This window comes from Aquarana catesbeiana, linkage group LG02, assembly GCF_042186555.1.
Source record: "Aquarana catesbeiana isolate 2022-GZ linkage group LG02, ASM4218655v1, whole genome shotgun sequence".
Classification (NCBI taxonomy): domain Eukaryota; kingdom Metazoa; phylum Chordata; class Amphibia; order Anura; family Ranidae; genus Aquarana; species Aquarana catesbeiana.
In genome coordinates this window covers 41,266,321-41,287,486 of record NC_133325.1, presented here as the reverse complement: position 1 = coordinate 41,287,486, position 21,166 = coordinate 41,266,321, and the positions used below count along the sequence as shown (strand labels likewise).

The 21,166-nt window shown below is 44.4% G+C and overlaps 1 protein-coding gene across 1 annotated transcript in view; it reads left to right on the top strand.

Moving 5' to 3' along the window:
- TENM4 (teneurin transmembrane protein 4) overlaps positions 1-21,166 on the top strand; it is a gene marked incomplete in the record, with an annotated part of 1,986,086 nt that overhangs the window by 1,841,654 nt on the left and 123,266 nt on the right. The window contains 1 exon segment of the mRNA XM_073612821.1: positions 6,639-6,785. Coding sequence (XP_073468922.1) covers positions 6,639-6,785 — 147 coding nt within the window.

Genomic DNA, 21,166 nt, shown 5'->3' with positions numbered 1-21,166 from the left:
GAAGTATGGCCAAAAGAGCTTTGACCATAATTCTCATTTAATGCACTGCAGACTAAAAAATAAAAAAAAAGATGTAAAATGTTACTGTCTTTATACAGTACAGTGTCTACCTGCACATCAGTATTTTCGGATTCATTTGTCTTTCTTAATTATTGTCTTTTTTTTTTTATTATTCCATATTTGGTGAGTTAATCGGGTCGACATTGAAATGAACTAGCCAACTATGACTATTTTGCTCTTCTGAACCCTTTCCACAATATTTCACTTAAGGTTTAATGAAATATGAGGCCCGTTATTTGGCATGGAATCCAAGAAGCAATGCACAAATATATTCTGCGTTTCTTGTTTTATATGTTTACACAGAGATGTGCTTCCTTTAGGGATATGTAGGCTTCTTGTCCATGGCCATCCGTTGCTGGTATAGTTCCTTAGAACCCTCCCTCTGATATTCTTCACTCACCGATGAACCTCCAAAGGTAGGGCCCCCCTCCAAGTGTGAAGTTTGAACCCGGGCCCCCCCTTGGCTCTTACTTGCTCCTCATTTGTTGCCTCGCAAAGTCACATACTGCAAACTTTTCCAGTTGGAGGCTGTTTTCAAATTCTACTTCATAGCAGAACTGCGCAGGAAGTCATCCAAGTGGGACACACTTTTAATGCTCTCCCAGTGCTTTGGAAAATGCAGAAATATTCTGGTTGGCCGCACTCCTAAAAAGCTTTTATTATCCAAATGCAGACTTAAAAACATTATATGACAATGGGGGAAGGAAGATTATTGACACGTTTCGTGCTTTCTCAGTGCTTAGTCTTAACGCTCTCTCCCGGTGCTTTGCTGTGTAATGTCACATGACTAAATGTGGGATCGCATGGGAAAGCACCAGAGTTATCTGCTCCTGCTTTTAGTAGGGCTCTGCTCCAATGGGACGCTGTGCATTAACACTATTATTGGACGGTAAACAAGATCTGGTAACAATCCTGGGTCACTCCTTGAGCTGGGGCCTGATCGCAGCTGCTTTGACCCCGGTACTATGCCGTTGTCCTACACAGCTTTCACACTTGGGGCTCATTCACAACATATGCATTGGGATACACTGGGCAGTCTTGCCCAATGCATAAAGGCTGTTTGCCTTATGTCCTATTAGATTAGTTCAGTTGGGCGGCACCCAACAGCAGTCTCGGGGCTTTTTGAATGTCTACACAAGGGAGGCTTCTACAGGTAAATAACATGCTTAAAATATGTTCAATGCACATATAATCTTATGAAAAGATTTATTTTTTAAATAAGCAGTCTGGTGACAGAGGGGCTAATTTACTAAAACTGGAGAATTCAAAAATCAGGTGCACCTCTGCATGGTAGCCAATCGGCTTCTAACTTCAGTTTGTTCAATTAGGCTTTCACAAAAATCCTGGAAGCTGATTGGTTTCTATGCAGAACTGCACCAGATTTTGCACTCTCCACTTTTAGTAAATCAACCCTGGAGTCTCTTTAAACATATAAACAGACACGTGGTGCACTTTAAACACTCAGATGAGGAAATGGTGTCCAACGCTTGTGATTGTTGGCTCTGGTCTGCCCCCGTTGTACCTCCCATGACTTACTTTTGGCCGATTTCTATGATGTACCGTGTCACTAACCAACAGCGAGGTGCGGGAAGAATACATGTAATACAATTTGCAACAATATAATTGTTTTCTTTGATTTTTTTCTTTTACTTTCTTGATACATTTCCTCTTTTAACATATTAGAAAAAATGTTTAAATAACCTGCCAACGTGTTTGCATTTGTGTTTTTTTGGTTGTGGTCACACCCTTTCCACCCTTGGTAATATGGCACAGATTGTCTGTTATGTTGCCTACACTTGACAATTTTTCTGGCATTTTCAACCCCTTAAAATCAACTTTTGTTCATGAAAAATGGTCAAAGGGATAAAGGTGACCCACCTTCAAGAATTATTGGTAGAAAATGTGGATGGTTGGTTGCCTTTATTCGTGTCAGTAATTTTTGGTAGTTTTTGATTGCAAATGGTTGAAACTGCCCAAGCAATGGCCAGCATGGGAAAATTATAGAGTGTTCCCGGTAAGTACATATTTTGTATTGTTGTATAGCTTTTGGCGCCGCTCGAAGTAGAAGTGAAAGTATATCCCTGTGTCCCAGAGCATGGGGTGCAGGCTTATCCGAATACCAATGCAGAAGGATAGTAAATATAAAGAGGAATGGATCACCGCTACTCCTGACCAGCCCAGGTGAACAAACTATAGGGAGTGGTCTCGGCCTACATGTCTCTGCCATACCATACACCCAGATGCATTTTTCCCCACCCACCATAGAGAAAGAAATCGTAGGGTGTGGTATGGTGGAGACACATAGGCTGAGGTCACTCCCTATAGTTTGTTCATCTGGGCTAGTCAGAAGTCGCAGTGATCCTTTCCTCTTTATATTTACAATTCCTTTTTGTTTGATGTATCTGAAATTAATCTTTACTGTTACCGTCCCCGTTTTAATGCTCGTTTTCCCATAAATTAGTTATGGATTCCATACCCAGATTTGTAAATGCTCCTTCTAATGGTCATGTGTATATTCGGGAATGTGACAAGCAGGGGCGGAGTTACAACACTCAGGGCCCCCGGACCAAAAAATAAAGGGCCCCCTGTCAGGCCCCGCCCATGACCCCACCCCTTCAACTTGCACAAAGCACAATTTCTGCCCCTTTTTTTTAAATGGGACCTGGAGGGAGGGTCTCTCTGTAACAGTGTCCATTAGACAGTCTAATAGAAAGCGTCCCCTCCAGGCCCCATACGAGCAGGGCCCTCCTGTACCTTTTGTATTGAACTGTACTGTAATTGTGTTGTCCCCCTTATACATTGTAAAGCGCTGCGTAAACTGTTGGTGCTATATAAATCTCGTATAATAATAATAATAACAACAGAGTCTAATGGGACCTGGAGGGGGGGATCTCTAACCGTGTCCATTATAGACTACAAAAGAGTCTAATATGACCTGAATGGGGGTCTCTTTAGCAGAGGCCCTTTCAGTGTCCATTATAGAGTCTGTCCCCTCCAGGTCCCATTAGAGACTACAAAGAAATATAATAGGACCTGGAGGGGGGCCTCTTTCTAACAAAGTGTACAGTGAACACCTTCATTCACTCTGGTCCTCATGGGACCCCCTCCTTGTGCCATGACTCTCACCCCTGCCTCAACCTCTCACAAAGTATAAAACAAATTGGCACTGTCCTCTTACCTTAACTATGGGCACTGTAGCTGTGGCTGGTTCTATGTCCTCTGTGGCTGACTGGCTGCCGCATCCCCTGTGGCTGGCTCCCGCGTCCCCAGTGGCTGGCTGGCTCCCGCATCCCCTGTGGCTGGCTGGCTCCCACGTCCCCTGTGTCTGGCTGGCTCCTGCGTCCCCTGTGGCTGGCTGGCTCCCGCCTCCCCTGTGGCTGGCTGGCTCCCGCCTCCCCTGTGGCTAGCTGGCTCCCGCCTCCCCTGTGGCTGGCTGGCTCCCGCCTCCCCTGTGGCTAGCTGGCTCCCACCTCCCCTGTGGCTAGCTGTCTCCCGCCTCCCCTGTGGCTGACTGGCTCCGCCTCCCCTGTGGCTGACTGGCTCCGCCTCCCCTGTGGCTGGCTGGCTCCCGCCTCCCCTGTGACTGGCTGGCTCCCGCCTCCCCTGTGGCTGGCTGGCTCCCGCCTCCTCTGTAGCTGGCTCCTGTGAATGGCTGGCTGGCACCCTGCTGTGGGTCACCGTGGGTGGCTGGCTGGCACCCTGGTGTGGGTGGGTCACCGTGGCTGGCTGGCACCCTGGCCCTGGTGTGGGTGGGTCATTGTGGGTGGCTGACTGGCACCCTGGCCCTGCTGAGGGTGGGTCACTGGCATGGGTGGCTGGATGGCACCCTGGCCCTGCTGTGGCTGGCTGGTGTGTCCTCTCCTCTTCCACTCTTCCATCGTTCCTCTCTGAGACGGTAGAACTAGAAGGTTTGCAGCAGGCCCAGTGCGCAGAGGCACGTGGCACAACACGTAGTGACATCGCGTGCATGTGTCCTCTGTGTCCATTTGAGAGTCTAATTTAGAAAGAGCCCCCATCAGTGCCTATCAATGCAATCTCAACAGTGTCCATCAGTGCAGCTTGATCAATGCCCGTTAATGCAGCCTCACCAGTGCACCTGGTGACAAGCATTCCTCCTTAGAGTGCAGTGCACCTGTGCACATTCATTGCATTCTGTACAAATTATTAATAAGCAGAGCTTTAAAAAAAAGCCCTCACTTACCTCTGTAGCTGCGGGTGCTGTGGGTTAATTAATCTTTAAACATCACAGCTTAGACTCTGAAGTCTAAGGACCCATTCAAACAGGCTGTATCTCTTTCAAAGATTAGGGTATCTGTGAGCAGATCCCCAGCCAAACGGTACAGAGTGAACTTTTGTGATATCTGTGTCTATTCAGTTTTGCCTTCCAGGGACATATCCATGCTAGGTCTGTGGGCAGGCAGATGTAAATGGATGTGCGTCCGATTACATTCAGTTACCTTTAATCCCCCATGTTTATGTTTGGAAAATCAGAGAAGGGAGCAAACCTTTTCTATTTTTTTTTTTTTTTCGGAATTGGTTGAATTCAGAGGTAATTGGATGTAAACAAACGCATGTCCGTTTACATCTACCTTTCCATAGACTAGCATGGAGCCTGATCATCCTACAGGTGAACCGGACCGGACTGCCCGTATGAAAGGGGCCTCACAACTTACAGAGGGCTGGCAGAATGACAGGATTCTGAGGCCATGGAAATTTAGAGCTGTGGTTTCAGTATCTGTTGTGAACTTTGAACATTAATTTCTCTACAATGACTATAGCTACAGAGGTGAACAAGGTTTTATTTATTTTTTGTTGTTGTTGTTTCTTCTGTAGATAATTTAATGTACGTAGTCTGGGGACATTCATTTTAAAAATTGCTAGTTCAACTGGTTGTACATAAAAGCATTAGGATTGGATCACTTTTGGTTGGCCTGGCCCTTTAATTGTGCTATTATGTACCCTTACTGGAAGCCCAGTGGTTCACCATTGTGAAGGTCTCTTCTTGCCAAAATGTGTCTAAACCCAATATAAAATGTGATGAATTGCAGCTTTACCAATCCTTAGATGTGGGGACTGAATTTGTTTTTCTTTTTTTCAGGATTATTATTTTCTTTTATTATCTCCTGGTGATCCTACATATTTTCCTGTCCCTGGGTGGCTACGCTCACCTCTCCACTGTATCTATCGAGGGAGCCATGGTTGCCACCCAGGCTGGACTACAAATCTGTCTGCCTTTTTTTCAAGCCAATTACATTTTCCGCAAGCGCAGAATGTTGATCCTGCCAGAATGCCAGTGTCTTTGAGTCTGTGCGCTGAATCGATATCTTAAACAATGTTGTCAGCTTTACCAGTTATCTTCTGTGAACTATAAAACACCTCCTCTCTATATGATCAAGATGAGGGCATGTGGAGGTTTTTGTAGTCCAAATCAGGAATGTAGCCTAGTATGTCACCCTATGTTGGGAAGTGTGTTTACTGGCAGGATCACCAGGGATAATAAAGAAAAAAAAAAAAAAAGAAAACTAATGCTGCCACTACGTCTAAGGATTTTTGTTTTTGGATTTAGATACACTATATTACCAAAAGTATTGGGACGCCTGCCTTTACACACACACACACATGAACTTTAATGTCATCCCAGTCTTAGTCCGTAGGGTTCAATATTAAGTTGGCCCACCCTTTGCAGCTAAAACAGCTTCAACTCTTCTGGGAAGGCTGTCCACAAGGTTTAGGAGTGTGTCTATGGGAATGTTTGACCATTCTTGCAGAAGCGCATTTGTGAGGTCAGACACTGATGTTGGGCGAGAAGGCCTGGCTCTCAGTCTCCACTCGAATTCATCCCAAAAGTGTTCGGGTTGAGGTGCAGGCCAGTTAAGTTCCTCCACCCCAAACTCGCTCATCCATGTCTTTATGGACCTTGCTTTGTGCATTGGTCCAAATCATTTGGTGGAGGGGGGATTATGGTGTGGGGTTGTTTTTCAGGGGTTGAGTTTGGCCCCTTAGTTCCAGTGAAGGGAACTCTTAAAGCGTCGGCATACCAAGACATTTTGGACAATTTCATGCCCCTGACTTTGTGGGAACAGTTTGGGGATGGTCCCTTCCTGTTCCAATATGACGGCACACCAGTTCACAAAGCAAGGTCCATAAAGACATGGATGAGCGAGTTTGGGGTGGAGAATCTTGACAGGTCAGAACAGAGTCCTGACATCAACCCGATAGAACACCTTTGGAATGAATTAAAGCTGAGGCCTTCTCGTCCAACATGAGTGCCTGACCTCACAAATGCTCTTCTGGAAGAATGGTCAAACATTCCCATAGACACACTCCTAAACCTTGTGGACAGCCTTCCCAGAAGAGTTGAAGCTGTTATAGATGTAAAGGGTGGGCCAACTCAATATTGAACCCTACAGACTAAGACTGGGATATCATTAAAGTTCATGTGCGTGTAAAGGCAGGAATCCCAATACTTTTGGTAATATAGTGTATGCTTAGAATGGTGTCTTAAGAATTGTTTTTTTTGTTTTTTTTTAATATTGCCTATATAACCCCCTAACCATTGTACCTATCCGTTTTTCCAGAGGGATGCCCGGGCCTGTGCAATGGCAATGGAAGATGCACGCTGGACCTTAATGGCTGGAACTGCGTCTGCCAGCCAGGATGGAGAGGAGCGGGGTGCGACACGTCCATGGAGACGTCCTGCGGTGATGGGAAGGACAACGACGCCGGTAAGTAGTGCTTTTTTTTTTTTCTTCCCCTCCTCGTTACGGCAGAATCATTGTCATCACCATAATTATATGAAGTGCTTGTCACTCACGCATTTCCCATGATGGGGTAATTGCAGGATGCATGGGGACAGCGCGGCTATTATTTCGTAAATATCTGTAAATGAGCGATACGCACAGGTAATGTTTGTCATTTGCTTCCTCTGTAATTATCGTCAAAGTCTTTTCGCTCCAATCCCAGGGTCATCTCAGTGTTTTATCAAGCGAAGGAAAATAAGCCGGCGATGGCACAGAAGCCTCCAGAATCCGAGGTTTTTGTTTGTTTATATATATAAAAAAAATATCTGATCTGTGCTGAGATATGCACACCTCAAATGGAGAAAAACATTGAAATAACAGAGTCGGGGATTCAAAAGTGTTAAAGGGCCAGTCCACCCACAAGTGATATTTTGGGTTATATGCAAACTCTGGTGGGGTGGATCTGACAACACTAGCTGCTTAAATCTCTTAGGGGCCCCGTTCACACCTGAGCGATTCTCTGCTTGAAGCTTGTAGCTCTAAAAACGCTCAACAAGCCAAATCCCATTCATCTCAATGGCCCCTGTTCACATGTGAGCGTTCTGTCGCCTGAAGCAAAACGCATGAATTGCAGGTACTGCCTTCCTTGTTTGGATTTTTTTCATTAAAATACATGTAGTGGTATTTAGCAGTATAATGTGTCCTTTTGATTTTGTGGCACAAAAATACACACATCCTTTAAAGGACCCTCCATTTCAAATTGAAGGTCTACTTTTGTTTTACCAGGCCTATTTTCACGCTATCCGTGCTTACCCATACCAGATGAAACGCGTCAACCATCTACTCAATCCCTGTGTTTATGTCAGTGTATAATTTTGGTCTTTTATGAGCCAATTAGGTGGATCGTACTGGAGTGCAGCAGTCCAGATTTTCTTTGCGTTGTAGTATTTTTTATATTGTAAGTTATTGTTATTATACAGGATTTATATAGCACCAACAGTTTACGCAGCGCTTTACAATATAAAAGGGAGACAATACAGTTATAATACAATAAAATACAAGAGGATTAAGAGGGCCCTGCCCAGAAGAGCTTACAATCTAATAGAATGGGGCAGGTGGTGCAAAAGGTTGTAACTGTGGGGAATGAGCTGATGGAAGTGGTAGAAGATTAGTTGGAGACGTGATAGGCTTTCCTGAAGAGATGAGTTTTCAAGGATCGCCTGAAGGTAGCAAGAGTAGGGGATAGCCGGATAGATGGAGGTAGCAAGTTCCAGAGGATGGGAGAGGCTCTGGAGAAATCCTGGAGACGAGCATGGGAGGAGGAGATGAGAGAGCTTGAGAGCAGGAGGTCTTGAGAAGAGCGGAGAGGACGATTTGGGTGATATTTGGAGACAAGTTTGGTGATGTAGCTCGGGGTAGAGTTGTGAATGGCTTTGTATGTTGTGGTTAGTATTTTGAATTCAATTAGCTGGGTGTAAATGTGTCTGTATTGCAAAGATGCACTGCAAACTTATCCCCCCCCCCCACACACACACACACATTTTGTCTTGACATACATGTTAGGTTTATGCTGCTGTGGGGTTTAATATGTACCGGTTTGCTTTACATCTTCAGCTTTTAATGGGATTATTTTCTGGAAGAACAAAGAACATTGACGGTATGCTATGTGCAGCTCAAGCTCCCAGTCACCTTTCAGGAATGGATTAACTTCAGTGGCTGGCCAATTTTAATTGACTATTATTGGTTGCTTCAGTTTGAACGTTATGGTTTGGTTATTTTGAAAAATGCCAGGCAGCAAGCACAGATAGTCCATGACCTATCGAACGCTATCTCCTCCGTAGCTCATCCACCTGTCTTACTAGAAATCTTTGGTGCAGTTGATGTAGCTCTAATGTATCACTAATGAATCACCACTTCCTATATACTGTTGTATATGCTTGAGCTGACAGCGCGTACAAAGCATGCATTAGCACTTCCAAGGTTATAGCTGGGAGAAAGGGCCCAGATTTGGGTAGCCTCAACTTTTTAAATCATTCCCACATATAGTTGAGAGTGTCGGAAAAAACTCAGAAGGATCTTAATCAAACATTGCATCCTTGTGTCTTGCAAGCACAGCAGCACATTAAGACAGAAGCTTGTACGTCCAAAAGGCCCACAGCCAAGCACAAGCAAATTAACTTGGTATATGCAGTGCAGTGTTGTGAGGAGAATTGAATGACCCAACATCGGAGGGCAAATTCTACAGGTCAAGACTCAACAGTCTTCCTACACTGAAAGAAAAAGGCCAGTCATTGAAGGACAGTGGGGTGCACATTTTAAAAAAGGAGAACAACTGGTTCATAAGAGGCGTGAAAGTGGCCATCTATGTTAAACTGGAGCCCCCTAAGGGTGGAGTTCTTTAACCTGCTCTCTTCCACATATAAAAAATTGCATCCCTGTGTCCTACAAGCCCAACAATACACTAAGACAGAAGCCTTTACGTTCAAAAGTCCCAACACCCAGACACAAGCAAATTAACTTAGTATGTGCAGTGCAGTGTAGCAAGGAACCCAGACCTGTACATTGGAGAGATTAAGCAAAAAAAAATGATGCAATATAGGAGGGCAAATTCTAAGGTCAAGACTCATCAGTCTTCCTACACCTCAGGAAAAAGGTCAGCCTTTTAAGGGCAGTGAGGTGCACATTTTTAAACAATGAGTACAACTGGTTCGCAAAAGGTGTGAAAGCAGCCGTCTACATCAAGCTGGAACCCTGTGACTAAGGGTGGAAGTCTTTGACCCCATCTGTCTTCCACATATCAAACATCGCATTCCCTGTGTCCTACAAGCCCAGCAATACACTAAAGACAGAAGTTTGTACGTCCAAAAGACCCAACTGCCAAACGCAAGCAAATTAATTTAGTATGTGCAGTGCAGTGTATCAAGGAACCCAGACCTGTACATTGGAGAGATTAAGCAACCTTTCAAGAAAAAAAAAACAAATGACCAAACATAGGAGGGAAACTACTAAAGGTCAAGACTCGGCAGTCTTCCGACACCAAAGTCAGTCTTTCAAGGACAGCGAGGTGCACATTTTAAGCAGAGAGGACAACTGACGCATTAAAGCGGCCATCTACATCGAACTGGAACCCCCTGACTAAAGGTGGAGGCCTTTGACCCCATCTGTCTTTCATATATAATGCTCTATAATCTCTACCCTTGCAATTTGACAATTCACAGGTTTAACCACATGACTAGAAAGGTTTAACACCTACACAGACTTTGATACCAAGACTAGGATTATGTAATTAGAACAGGGGGGTTCCACAATTTTCACACCTCCCATCCCGTTCTTGGACAATCAACATCTGCCTTGACATTCAATTGTGAAAAGATGAAGGTGTGTGAATATAAATGCTGGGTTATCTTCTTGACACTTATTGGAACTGAGGAAGTGGCTTGGAGAACATGTGAAAGGTCTTCAACCGTGCAGACCAAGTCCAGTTGATGAGACTAGTCACTACTAGCTTTAAGGTGGACGATATGCACAAACCTCCATATTGCACAACAATGTTTCCACTACCCTGCAAAGGACATTTAGAGTTTTTTTTTTTTCTTTTTCTGATAACTGGAGGACAGTCCATGTCATACTACCCACATTGAAAAAATCAATTTATCAGTCACCTGCCGTAGCAAGAGTCAAGCTCCGACAAGCTAAAAGAATTCTACTGAAGCTGTTTTTTTCCCTCTGGAAACAAGATCCATTCTTCAGTGGTCATAATCCAATTATTTTCAATTTTATGCCGTATATTTCAAAAGCTTTTTTTTTTTTTGGTGCTACTTTCCATGGAAGGTGTTCTACACAGGATGGAGTGTAAAAATCACATCATTTAATTAGAATATATTTTCTGACACAGATGAGATTTTCTGACCTCCCCCCCCCAATCACTTTCTAAAAAATGAATTGCATAATAAAGATTATCAGGAAAAAAAATAGTTCTGTTCAGATAGAGTACTTGCAGGCTAGTTTTAGGCTCAGCCTGCCACTTGTTTATAGCATTTAGCTGACTATACTCATTCACATGTGCGGCCGCTATTGCGGTGGATAGCTTTTTCAGATTGTCGTTTGATATTGATATACCCTCAAAATGGCGACTCGCTGCCTTGCACTCCTCATCTTTTGCAGACAGTTGCAGGGCGGTTGCTCCGCGGCCTTAAATGTATTTTTTGCCATTGGCTCTATATCAGATTTTCCTGACTCTGTGTGCTGAAGTTTTTTTCCACACTGTATTAGTAGGTTTTTAATACCTGGTGATCCTGCCAGTTTCTTGTACTTTCAGGGCAACGCTGTACCAGCTGACATCCTGTCTTCTGCGCACTCTCTCTGAGCATGCTCCAGGCTTCTCTGGGAAGGAAGTCATGCACTTTCTCCTTCTTTCTTAGCTAGTCACCCCACATAACACTTTTCATTGGCCAATGGGGGGGGGGGCTCCAGCAGCTTGATTGACAGGGGCTCCTTCAGAGAACCTCGCTGCCAAGGTTGAGATAAGTGGAAAGATTGCGCTGGACCCCGTAGGGTTTTCTTACTGGTATTGTAAAAGTGGTGTTCCGGCCGAAATTATACTTTTTAAATAAAAATACCCCAATAATACACAAGCTTAATGTATTCTAGTAAAGTTAGTCTGAAAAATAAGGTCTGTTTTATTAGTTTATAGCAGTAGTTTGTTATTTTATAAACTTACAGCAGGCCGTGGCCATCGTAAGTGTGGGCATCTGAAGCCAGACTGTATTTCTTCCTGGACCTCATCCTTGCAGATCTTGTACATGCTCAGTGCAGCACAAGCAGTGTAATAGGTATCAGGTCAGGTTTCGATAGCAACGGCAGTGTCAGAGGAAGTTGCCACCCCTTCCCAGAAGGCATTGCAAACAGGAAATGATGCCATGGGCCACGGCTAGGGAGGAGGAAGTGAAAAATGAATACAGCAGATATACAGTAGGTGCTGAGAAATGTTTTTTTTTAAATATCCAATTTGTTTACAGTGCACAGTTTAGTGAGGGATGCTGAAGAGTTGTAAAAGTGGGTGGAATTCCACTTTAATGTATGAAGTATTGATGTTGGTGTAAATGATTTGGTTTCTGGACAGGTGGCTTCTGCACCCCAGAGGATCTCCACAGTCTCCCTTGGCTTGTAATGTAATATAACGAGGATTGAAATTAAAGCAGCACACCACTGCTAAGAGGTTCTGATACAACTTTATTCCATTAAAAGTCAGGGGTACATTCCAAAGTTGCCAAAGCATTTCAGGGACCTAAGTGTCCCCTTCATCAGGACTTGACTGGCAACAATGTGAACAAACCAGAAGTGAATTAGAACCACGGGCCTTATCAGCAGCCAGTTTAGCGTTTGGATCCCCGAAACGCTCTGGGTACTTTTTTGGATTATACGCCTGACTTTTAATGGCATAACGTTGGGCCTCTTAGCAGTGGTGTTGGCACTTAAATTTTAGTTCCTGAGAAAATGGAGGGGATTTACTGAAAGGACATCTGCAGGTCACCTCACAAGCTTCCTCTTAGATGCACCCATTGCTCACTCAGTGAAGTCCAAAGTAAGCTGGGGAAGATCACATGACCACAATATATAGTCGCTAGAAAAAGTTGACCCCGAAAAAGTAAAGAGCACCACTCCAAGTGCAATCCGACAAAACAGTCCAGTGACTCACAGTACTGTTGGGTGCTGACTTCCCCAGGACACAGGAGGGCCGGAGGAGGACACAGGGGGACAATCGGGGGGTGATCAGTGCGGCGTTGGAGGCAGTTACAGGCACCAATCTCCCTGTATGGCCATCAATTAAGCAGGTGAAAGCCGTGGGAGGGAGAGGAGGAGAAGCTAGGGCTTGTTCATCCTACTGAAACTGACTGTCAGGGAAGGTAAGGCATTGCACACTGGCTATCAGCCCAATCGTCATGTGTGGTCAGCTGTTTCCTTCCAAGCCACACCCTTCTGGCGCATTTCACTATCCCATAGGCTTAGTCATTGAGGTCTTGACCTCTGTGACTAAGCCCATGGAAAGAGGAAATGCATATGTAGACCAGAAAGTTACCGTATTTATCGGTGTATAACACGCACTTTTTTCCCCTTAAAATCAGGGGAAAGTCGCAGGTGCGTGTTATACGCCGATCCCGAGCTGCACAACTTCAAAATCGCCGACCGCGATTTGAAAATGACGCCGCCGGTGTCTTGTCAAATACAGTCCCCTATCATATAGTGTCCGCCCTGTACTGTGCAGGCGCAGTACGGAGGACAAACGAGATGCCGAAAGTCTCCGAAGTTTAACAGCTGATCATCAGCTGTACACGGCGCCTGCGCTGTTATTCTCACCCTATGTCCAGGTTCATTCCCTACTATCCAAGTGGACATAGAGTGAGAATAAATAGTTGCCAAGCGCAGCGAGGCCGTGCCCGAAGCGTGGCGAGCGAAGCGAGCCCGCGAGGGGCCCTCTTACACAGCCATCGCTAACAAGTGCCGAAGCGCCGTGTACAGCTGATGGTCAGCTGATCAACTTCGGACACTTTCGGCATCTCCTTCTGCTCCGTACTGCGCAAGCGCTGCGCATGCGCAGTACGGAGCGGACACTATCCGATAAGAGGACAGTATATGTCAGAACACCGGCGCCGAAATACACAGAGCCAGTCCTCGGCTCTTTCCTTCTCTCGTTCACTTTCGGCTCCACTCGTAGTCCCGAGCGGAGCTATCCGAACCTACTCGGCTAGGTTCGGATAGCTCCGCTCAGGACTACGAAAGTGAACAAGAGCCGCCGGAAAGAGCCGAGGACCGGCTCTGTGTATTTTGGCGCCGGCGGCGCCATTTTCAAATCGCGGTCGGCGATTTTGAAGACAGGGGATCGAAGGCTGCACTGGGGAAGGCTGCACTGGGGAAGGCTGCACTGGGGAAGGCTGCACTGGGCAAGGCTGCACTGGGCAAGGCTGCACTGGGCAAGGCTGCACTGGGGAAGGCTGCACTGACAAGGCTGCACTGGGGCAAGGCTGCACTGACAAGGCTGCACTGGGGCAAGGCTGCACTGAGAAGGCTGCAATGATGGGCATTTAAATGTAAGTTTTTTTCCCTTCAACTTCCCTCCTAAAAGTTTTTTTTCCTTAAAATTCCCTCCTAAATTGGGGTGCGTGTTATACGCCGGTGCGTGTTATACGCCGATAAATACGGTATTTTAAGGGTTCATGTTTCATGTTAAACAGGTTGAGAATGGCTACTGGGGAGATTCACCCTCTCTATTTGTACCAATGACTATGGTCACTGGAATAGAAAAAAAAAATGAGTTTTCACTGGAAAAGGAATAGAGGGGAATTAAGTTGGGATTAAGTTTAAAACCACTTCAATCATCCAATCTTGTGATAAAGAAAATTGGGGCAGAAGGTTTGAGGCATCTATGGACTCTCCTGGTACGGCAAGGACTCACATAAACATTTGTTTAAAAAAGTATACATTTATTTAAGACAACATCATCATTTTCCTATGAAGAGAGAATATACAATACACAGTATTAGATCTCTGAAGAGGAACTGGACAGTTGGACGTGTATCCATTCAACCAAAAGTACCATGAATCTCGTCCCATGTCAGTTCAACCTCGACATGTTTCGCGGTGTGACCGCTTCTTCAGGAGTATGCTTCAGAAGATAATAGAAGTAGATATCTCTACAAAGAATATACAGTATATAATCAAACTTCAAGGACAAACAACACACCTATAAATAATAAAGATAGCATGGATTAGAACATAGAACAAAAGGGCCAATCGTGATAGGAAAATTCACCTGCACACTATTAAATTCAATACAGCTACCATCTATTGAGTGAAAATTCTCAGCTCCTTTATTCAAGCATTTATTTTTATGGTCAGATAACAGGATAGTGTGGGTGCTAATTTGCTTTCCAGGGTAGTAAAGGAAGTAGAATCCCCCCACGTTGTTATGGCTAATTCCAGATGAAACCAAGCAGCCACACTTTCTTCCTTCAGTATTGAAAATTACCTACATTATAACTGTATGGCATTTGAAATAAGCCGTTCAGCTAAATGAATTGTCTCCTGACCCTGTGACATCTTCCCTGAACGCCGCACTGCCCCGTTATTGTGCAGCGCCGTAGTTGTTCCTGCGTAACGTCATGAAGACCAATCATACATGACTCCCCTTCATCCATCCTGTATGCTAAGTGACTTCTTCAGTAATCCGCCCGTGTCTGACACTGAAATTACTTGGCTCACAAAGCAGGATTAGTGTAAGTGGAGCTATAATAAAGCTGGAGATTTCCTTAATTGGCATCATAAAGTAGGTTTTTTTTCACTGAACTGTTTTCTGTGCCATGATGATAGATGTACACTATGACTGGGGGGGGGGGGGGGGGTGTGTATGGGCACATTTCCCCAGTGTCTGGTGTACAAATTCTTCACTTGGTTCTTGTGGTGGCACCTGTGACTGTTGACTATGGGGATGTTCAATAAAAAATTAGCAAAGCTTCAAAGTGGCCTTAAAACAGAATTTAGGGTAAATCTAAAAATGTGCAAGAAGCAACGTCTTTTTTTTTTTTTTTGTAGCAGAAGAGACATACTATGTGTCTTCTGTAGTAAATAATTGGTGAAATGGATGGTGCATTGTGGTATGGTAAGCAGCGAACGCAGAGTCCCGCTTTGCAAAGAACAGTGTATTGAAACAGAGGGTTAACAGCACAAACATGCCCGGCAGGGAGGTTCGCATGTCCAGTGCCACTTGAAACCGTGCAGCAGAGAGACCACAGTCTAAGGACAAGTGATACTGACAGTGTCTGCCACGAGGAGCAAATTGCGAGCTGACCGGTCCGTCCCAAAAGGGAAGCTTCCTGAGAAAGAAGATGTGGTCCCTGCTCTCTCCCTACTTCACCTGAACCTCTTCACTATCGCTGGCACTGTCCCTGACAGACAGAGGACCTGTCCCTACCCTGTCTACTCACATAAAGCGTGCCAAACCCCTAGGTCAGAGTCTTAAATAGACACTGCTTCATCCAAGATGGCCACCAGGATCACACGGGGCATGTGCATCCAACCAGATCACTGCCCCTGGTGACCGAGGAAGTCCTAGAGGAACCCAGCTTCTCTCAACTGTGGTCAACGCCACCTGCAGTGGAGAATACAGAATAATGTTCCTGACTATGCGCTGGGTGCTGGAATAATTGGTCACTTCTCTTTGGCCATCAATGTGAAGGATATTTTTTTTCACAAGTAACAGTATAAGGCAGTCATTCTCAACCAGGGTTCTGTTCTTCAAAGGCTACTAAGGTTTCATTCAGCTGTGACTGTAGTTCCAGAGTTAAAGTCACTCTGCAGAGGAAGAAATGTTGGACTGGTGGAGCCTGTTCTTGACTCTCAGGCAACCACCCACACCAGTGATCTTTTCAGGTATCTGTAATGAGGGGAGTCATCCCACTGACCACCAGTGTAAGGGGTCAGTTCTCTTGGACCATCAGTGTAAAGGGTCACTTTTCTATCTATCAACAATATAAAACAGCCTTTCTCAACCAGGGTTCTGTGGAGCCCTAGGTTACCTTCAGAGGTTACGAAGGGTTCCTTGAGCTGTGGCTGTAGTTCCAGAGTGAATGTCACTCTGCAGAGCAAGCATTGTTTGATCAGTGGAGTCTGTACTTGACCTTCAAGTAACCAATGACACCAGTAATTATTTCAGGTATCTGTAATGGGAAGAGTAATGAGGAGTCCTCCCACTGAACACCAGTGTAAGGGGCTATTTCTCTTTAACCATCAATGTAAAGGGTCACTCTTCCACTTATCTACAATATAAGTCAGTCTTGGTTAACCAGGGTTCTGTGGAACCCTAAGGGGTTCCTTCACTGGTTACTAGGGGTTCCTTGAGCTGCGACTGTAGTTCCAGTGGAGCCTTTTATTGACTTTAAGGTAACCAGTGACACCAGTGATCTTTTCAGGTATGTGTAATGGAGGGCAGTCATCCCACTGACCACCAGTGTAAGGAGTCAATTCTCTTTGACCATCAATGTAAAGGGTCACATTTCTACTTTTCTACTTATCAACAATATAAGGCAGCCTTTCTCAACCAGGGTTCTGTGGAGCCCTAGGGTTCCTTCAGAGGTTACTTAGAGATTCCTGGAGCTGTGGTTGTATCCAGTGGAGCCTGTTCTTGACTGTCTGGTAACCACTTACACCAATGATTTTTTTTTTTTTTTTAGCTGTCTGCAAGGGAGCATTATTTTCACTGACCTATCCATCTATCATGAAAGGGGACTCTGGTTTCTGCCAGTGACCACCAACGTAAGAGGGCATCCCTCACGCCATTCACAGGAATGTACTGAGATTTGTAGATATAACTTAGGCAAGAGTGGCTCGAGGCTCTGAGCTCCAAAACTCCCAACATCCAAAAAAACCATTGGTTTGTAATTGTGCCTGTTCACACCTGAGTGTAGAGTCACTTGATCCTTGAAATTTGTAGTGCAAAGTACTCATGAGTTTCTTTGCAACAAAAAAAAAAAACATTTTTAGCCCCAATAACATTGAGGCAGCAACATGGGCGCAGCATCTTAAAGGGGAGAAATTGGGGGGGTGGGTTAAAAACATGGCTCCTATGGGATTTTTTTACACCCCCTCTTCCTCCTACACACACACATACACACACAATGACAGGTGTACACATGCCCTAGGTCCGAGTTTTCCCTCTTTGTTTTGAGGTCCACTTGGTGTGTTGATGACATTCACATAGATGTATCTGTACACCCCGTAGCTTCTGAAGTGGTTATCAGTGGAGCCGATGTATAGCCGAAGAATGATATAACTAATTAATTTATTCACGGGGATCAACCTAGAAAATCGGGCAGGATTGGTTTTAAAGGTCAGCAAATTATGTTCTGCTGAGTAACTTGCATTTCAATTAATTCCTTACATACCAGCAACTTAACATGTTCCCTCGTGTACACACAGTGGGATTTGTGTGTCAGCGGGGTTGCTAACCCCAATATCGGTTTCTTACTGACAGCTGCACAAAAAATAAAGTTTTATCTGACTTTTTTTTTTTTTCTTAATTTCATGATCTGCACCAATTCTCTTATGTTTAAGGATCTCCCGGTGATAATCCCCTTCTCTAGTAAATTGTTGATGTCATTGCTGAGCACTGTGTTTATATTCACTCGTGGACTGATCGTAGGTAGGGTCCCCATAGATGTCTGAAATTTTTAAATTTCAGCTGTGGATGCCCCTGGTTGATACATGTCTGAACGAGAGAAAATTGATCGATTTGCTAATCCACACAGTTTAGCTCCCCTGCCTGCTTCTTGTATTGAGGTAGCCATGGTATCGGCAGTTGCCTGAATACCCGAACATTGACTGAATCTGATGGGATACAATCACTGTTTGGCCAATAGTGTTCCACCCAGCTCCTTCTATTTATTTTATTTCCATAAAGATTTTTATTAAAGATAATGAACGACATTACAGATGTAGTAATACAAAGGAAAAGGGCTCCAACTGGAGTGCCAACAAAAGGTACACATCAACATAGCTAACAAGGTACTCCATGCCTAAGGTATAGTCAACACTCTCGGCAAGACTAGACATAGTGATCACGTTAAGACATTCCTAAATTGTGAAGTTTGTGTAGGGTAACGTTTGTGCCTATCGACCTGTCTAGATCTCACGAAAGTTGGGGCCTCTAGTCTGATTCACGACCCGTATTCTGCATGTCTGTTTTCCTGAGAAGAGTGGACCAGGGGGGTCAACTATTAAGTCGGCCCCTTACTCAGCTCCTTCTATTTTTTTTTTTTTCATAAAAAATTTTCTTAAAGAAAATGAACGACATTACAGATGTAGTAATACAAAGGAAAAGGGCTCCAACTGGAGTGCCAACAAAAGGTACACATCAACATAGCTAACAAGGTACTCCACGCCTAAGGTATAGTCAACACTCTCGGCAAGACTAGACATAGCGATCACGTTAAGACATTCTTAAATTGTAAAGTTTGTGTAGGGTAACGTTTGTGCCTGTCGACCTGTCTAGATCTCACGAAAGTTGGGGCCTCTAGTCTGATTCACGACCCGTATTCTGCATGTCTGTTTTCCTGAGAAGAGTGGGGGGGGGGGGGCAACTATTAAGTCGGCCCCTCACTCAGCTCCTTCTATTTTTAATTAACCTTTGTCACATAACCCTTAATGACCAACTGCTGAGATTAAACGATAAACCACAGAGATTGCAGTCAGGTCAGGCACACATTGGAGGGGGAATTGAGAACTTCTAATGTTGGAAACTCTACATTTTTTTTTTGCATAAAGATTCCTTGGAAATTTTTTAGGAAAATACATGCTGATTCTTTCCTCTCCTTTTGTCACATATGAGATTCTTTTTTCTTCTCGTGTATGGGATTATTTCCTCTTCTCACATACAGTGCCTTAAAAAAGTATTCACACCCCTTGAAATTTTGTCATGTTACATCCAAAAACGTAAATGTATTTTATTGGGATTTTATGTGATAGACCAACACAAAGTGGCACATAATTGTGAAGTGGAAGGAAAATGATAAATGGTTTTCCAAATTTTTTACAAGTAAATATGTGAAAAGTGTGGCGTGCATTTGGTTTTTATCCCCCTTTACTCTAATACCCCTAACTAAAATCTAGTGGAACCATATGCCTTCAGAAGTCACCTAATTAGTAAATAGAGTCCACCTGTGTGTAATTTAATCTCCGTATAAATGCAGCTGCTCTGTGAAGCCCTCAGAGGTTTGTTAGAGAACCTCAGTGAACAAACAGCATCATGAAGACCAAGGAACACCAGGCAGGCCAAGGATAAAGTTGTGGAGAAGTTCAAAGCAGGGTTAGGTTCTAAAAAAATATCCCAATCTTTGAACATCTCACAGAGCACTGTTCAATCCATCATCTGAAAATGGAAAGAGTATGGCACGACTGCAAGCTTACCAAGACATGGCCGTCCACCTAAACTGACCGGCCGGGCAAGGAGAGCAATAATCAGAGAAGCAGCCAAGAGGCCCATGGTAACTCTGGAGGAGCTGCAGAGATCCACAGCTCAGGTGGGAGAATCTGTCCACAGGACAACTATTAGTCGTGCTCTCCACAAATCTGACCTTCATGGAAGAGTGACAAGAAGAAAGTCATTGTTCAAAGAAAGTCATAAGAAGTCCCGTTTGCAGTTTGAGAGAAGCCACGTGTGGGACACAGCAAACATGTGGAAGAAGTTGCTCTGGTCAGATGAGACCAAAATTGAAATTTTTGGCCTAAAAGCAAAATGCTATGTGTGGCGGAAAACTAACACTGCACATCACCCTGAACACACCATCCCCACTGTGAAACATGGTGGCGGCAGCATCATGTTGTGGGAATGCTTTTCTTCAGCAGGGACAGGGAAGCTGGTCAGAGTTGATGGGAAGATGGATGGAGCCAAATACAGGGCAATCTTAGAAGAAAACCTGTTAGAGTCTGCAAAAGACTTGAGACTGGGGTGGAGGTTCACCTTCCAGCAGGACAACGACCCTAAACATACAGCCAGAGCTACAATGGAATGGTTTAGATCAAAGCATATTCATGTGTTAGAATGGCCCAGTCAAAGTCCAGACCTAAATCCAATTGAGAATCTGTGGCAAGACTTGAAAATTGCTGTTCACAGACGCTCTCCATCCAATCTGACAGAGCTTGAGGTATTTTGCAAAGAAGAATGGGCAAAAATGCCCTCTCTAGATGTACAAAGCTGGTAGAGACATCCCCAAAAAGACTGTGGCTTACCCTGAACTTCTCACAACGTGCATTAGAAGCTGCCTTACTTTCTAGCTAGAGGACATCCAGCATCACCTAGCTCTTTCCTTTTCAAACCTCACTGTCCTTTTTCATTCATTGGACTTCATTTCTCTTAATCATGGAGACTCTTCATCACATGCGGGTGGTTTGCATGCAAATACAGCTTGCCTGAGAACGCCCACTATTCCAGACTGTCATCCACCCATCAATTTTAATATTTGCATAACCACTCCTAGGAGCCAGCCCACTGCTTGCATCAGAGCTTTCTAGGGAACTACTGAGGCAGGGTGCTATATACAGCACCCTGCTGGCTCCTGCCACCAGCCATAATCTGCCTGCATTGCATAGAGAAGCACATAGACCTGGTGATGTCACTGGGCCGTAAATAAGGTATATAATGAAAATGGAAAGTTTTTTATGAAAAAATGACACTAGCATGATTTTTTTTTGGGGGGGGGGGGGGGGTGGGAAGTACCAGAGAAGGTAAAATAAAGTCAGATTAAACTTCAGATTTAAATTTCTGCCCATATACCTATCAGGAGACACAGAGCACCCTAAACACAGAATGGATTTTA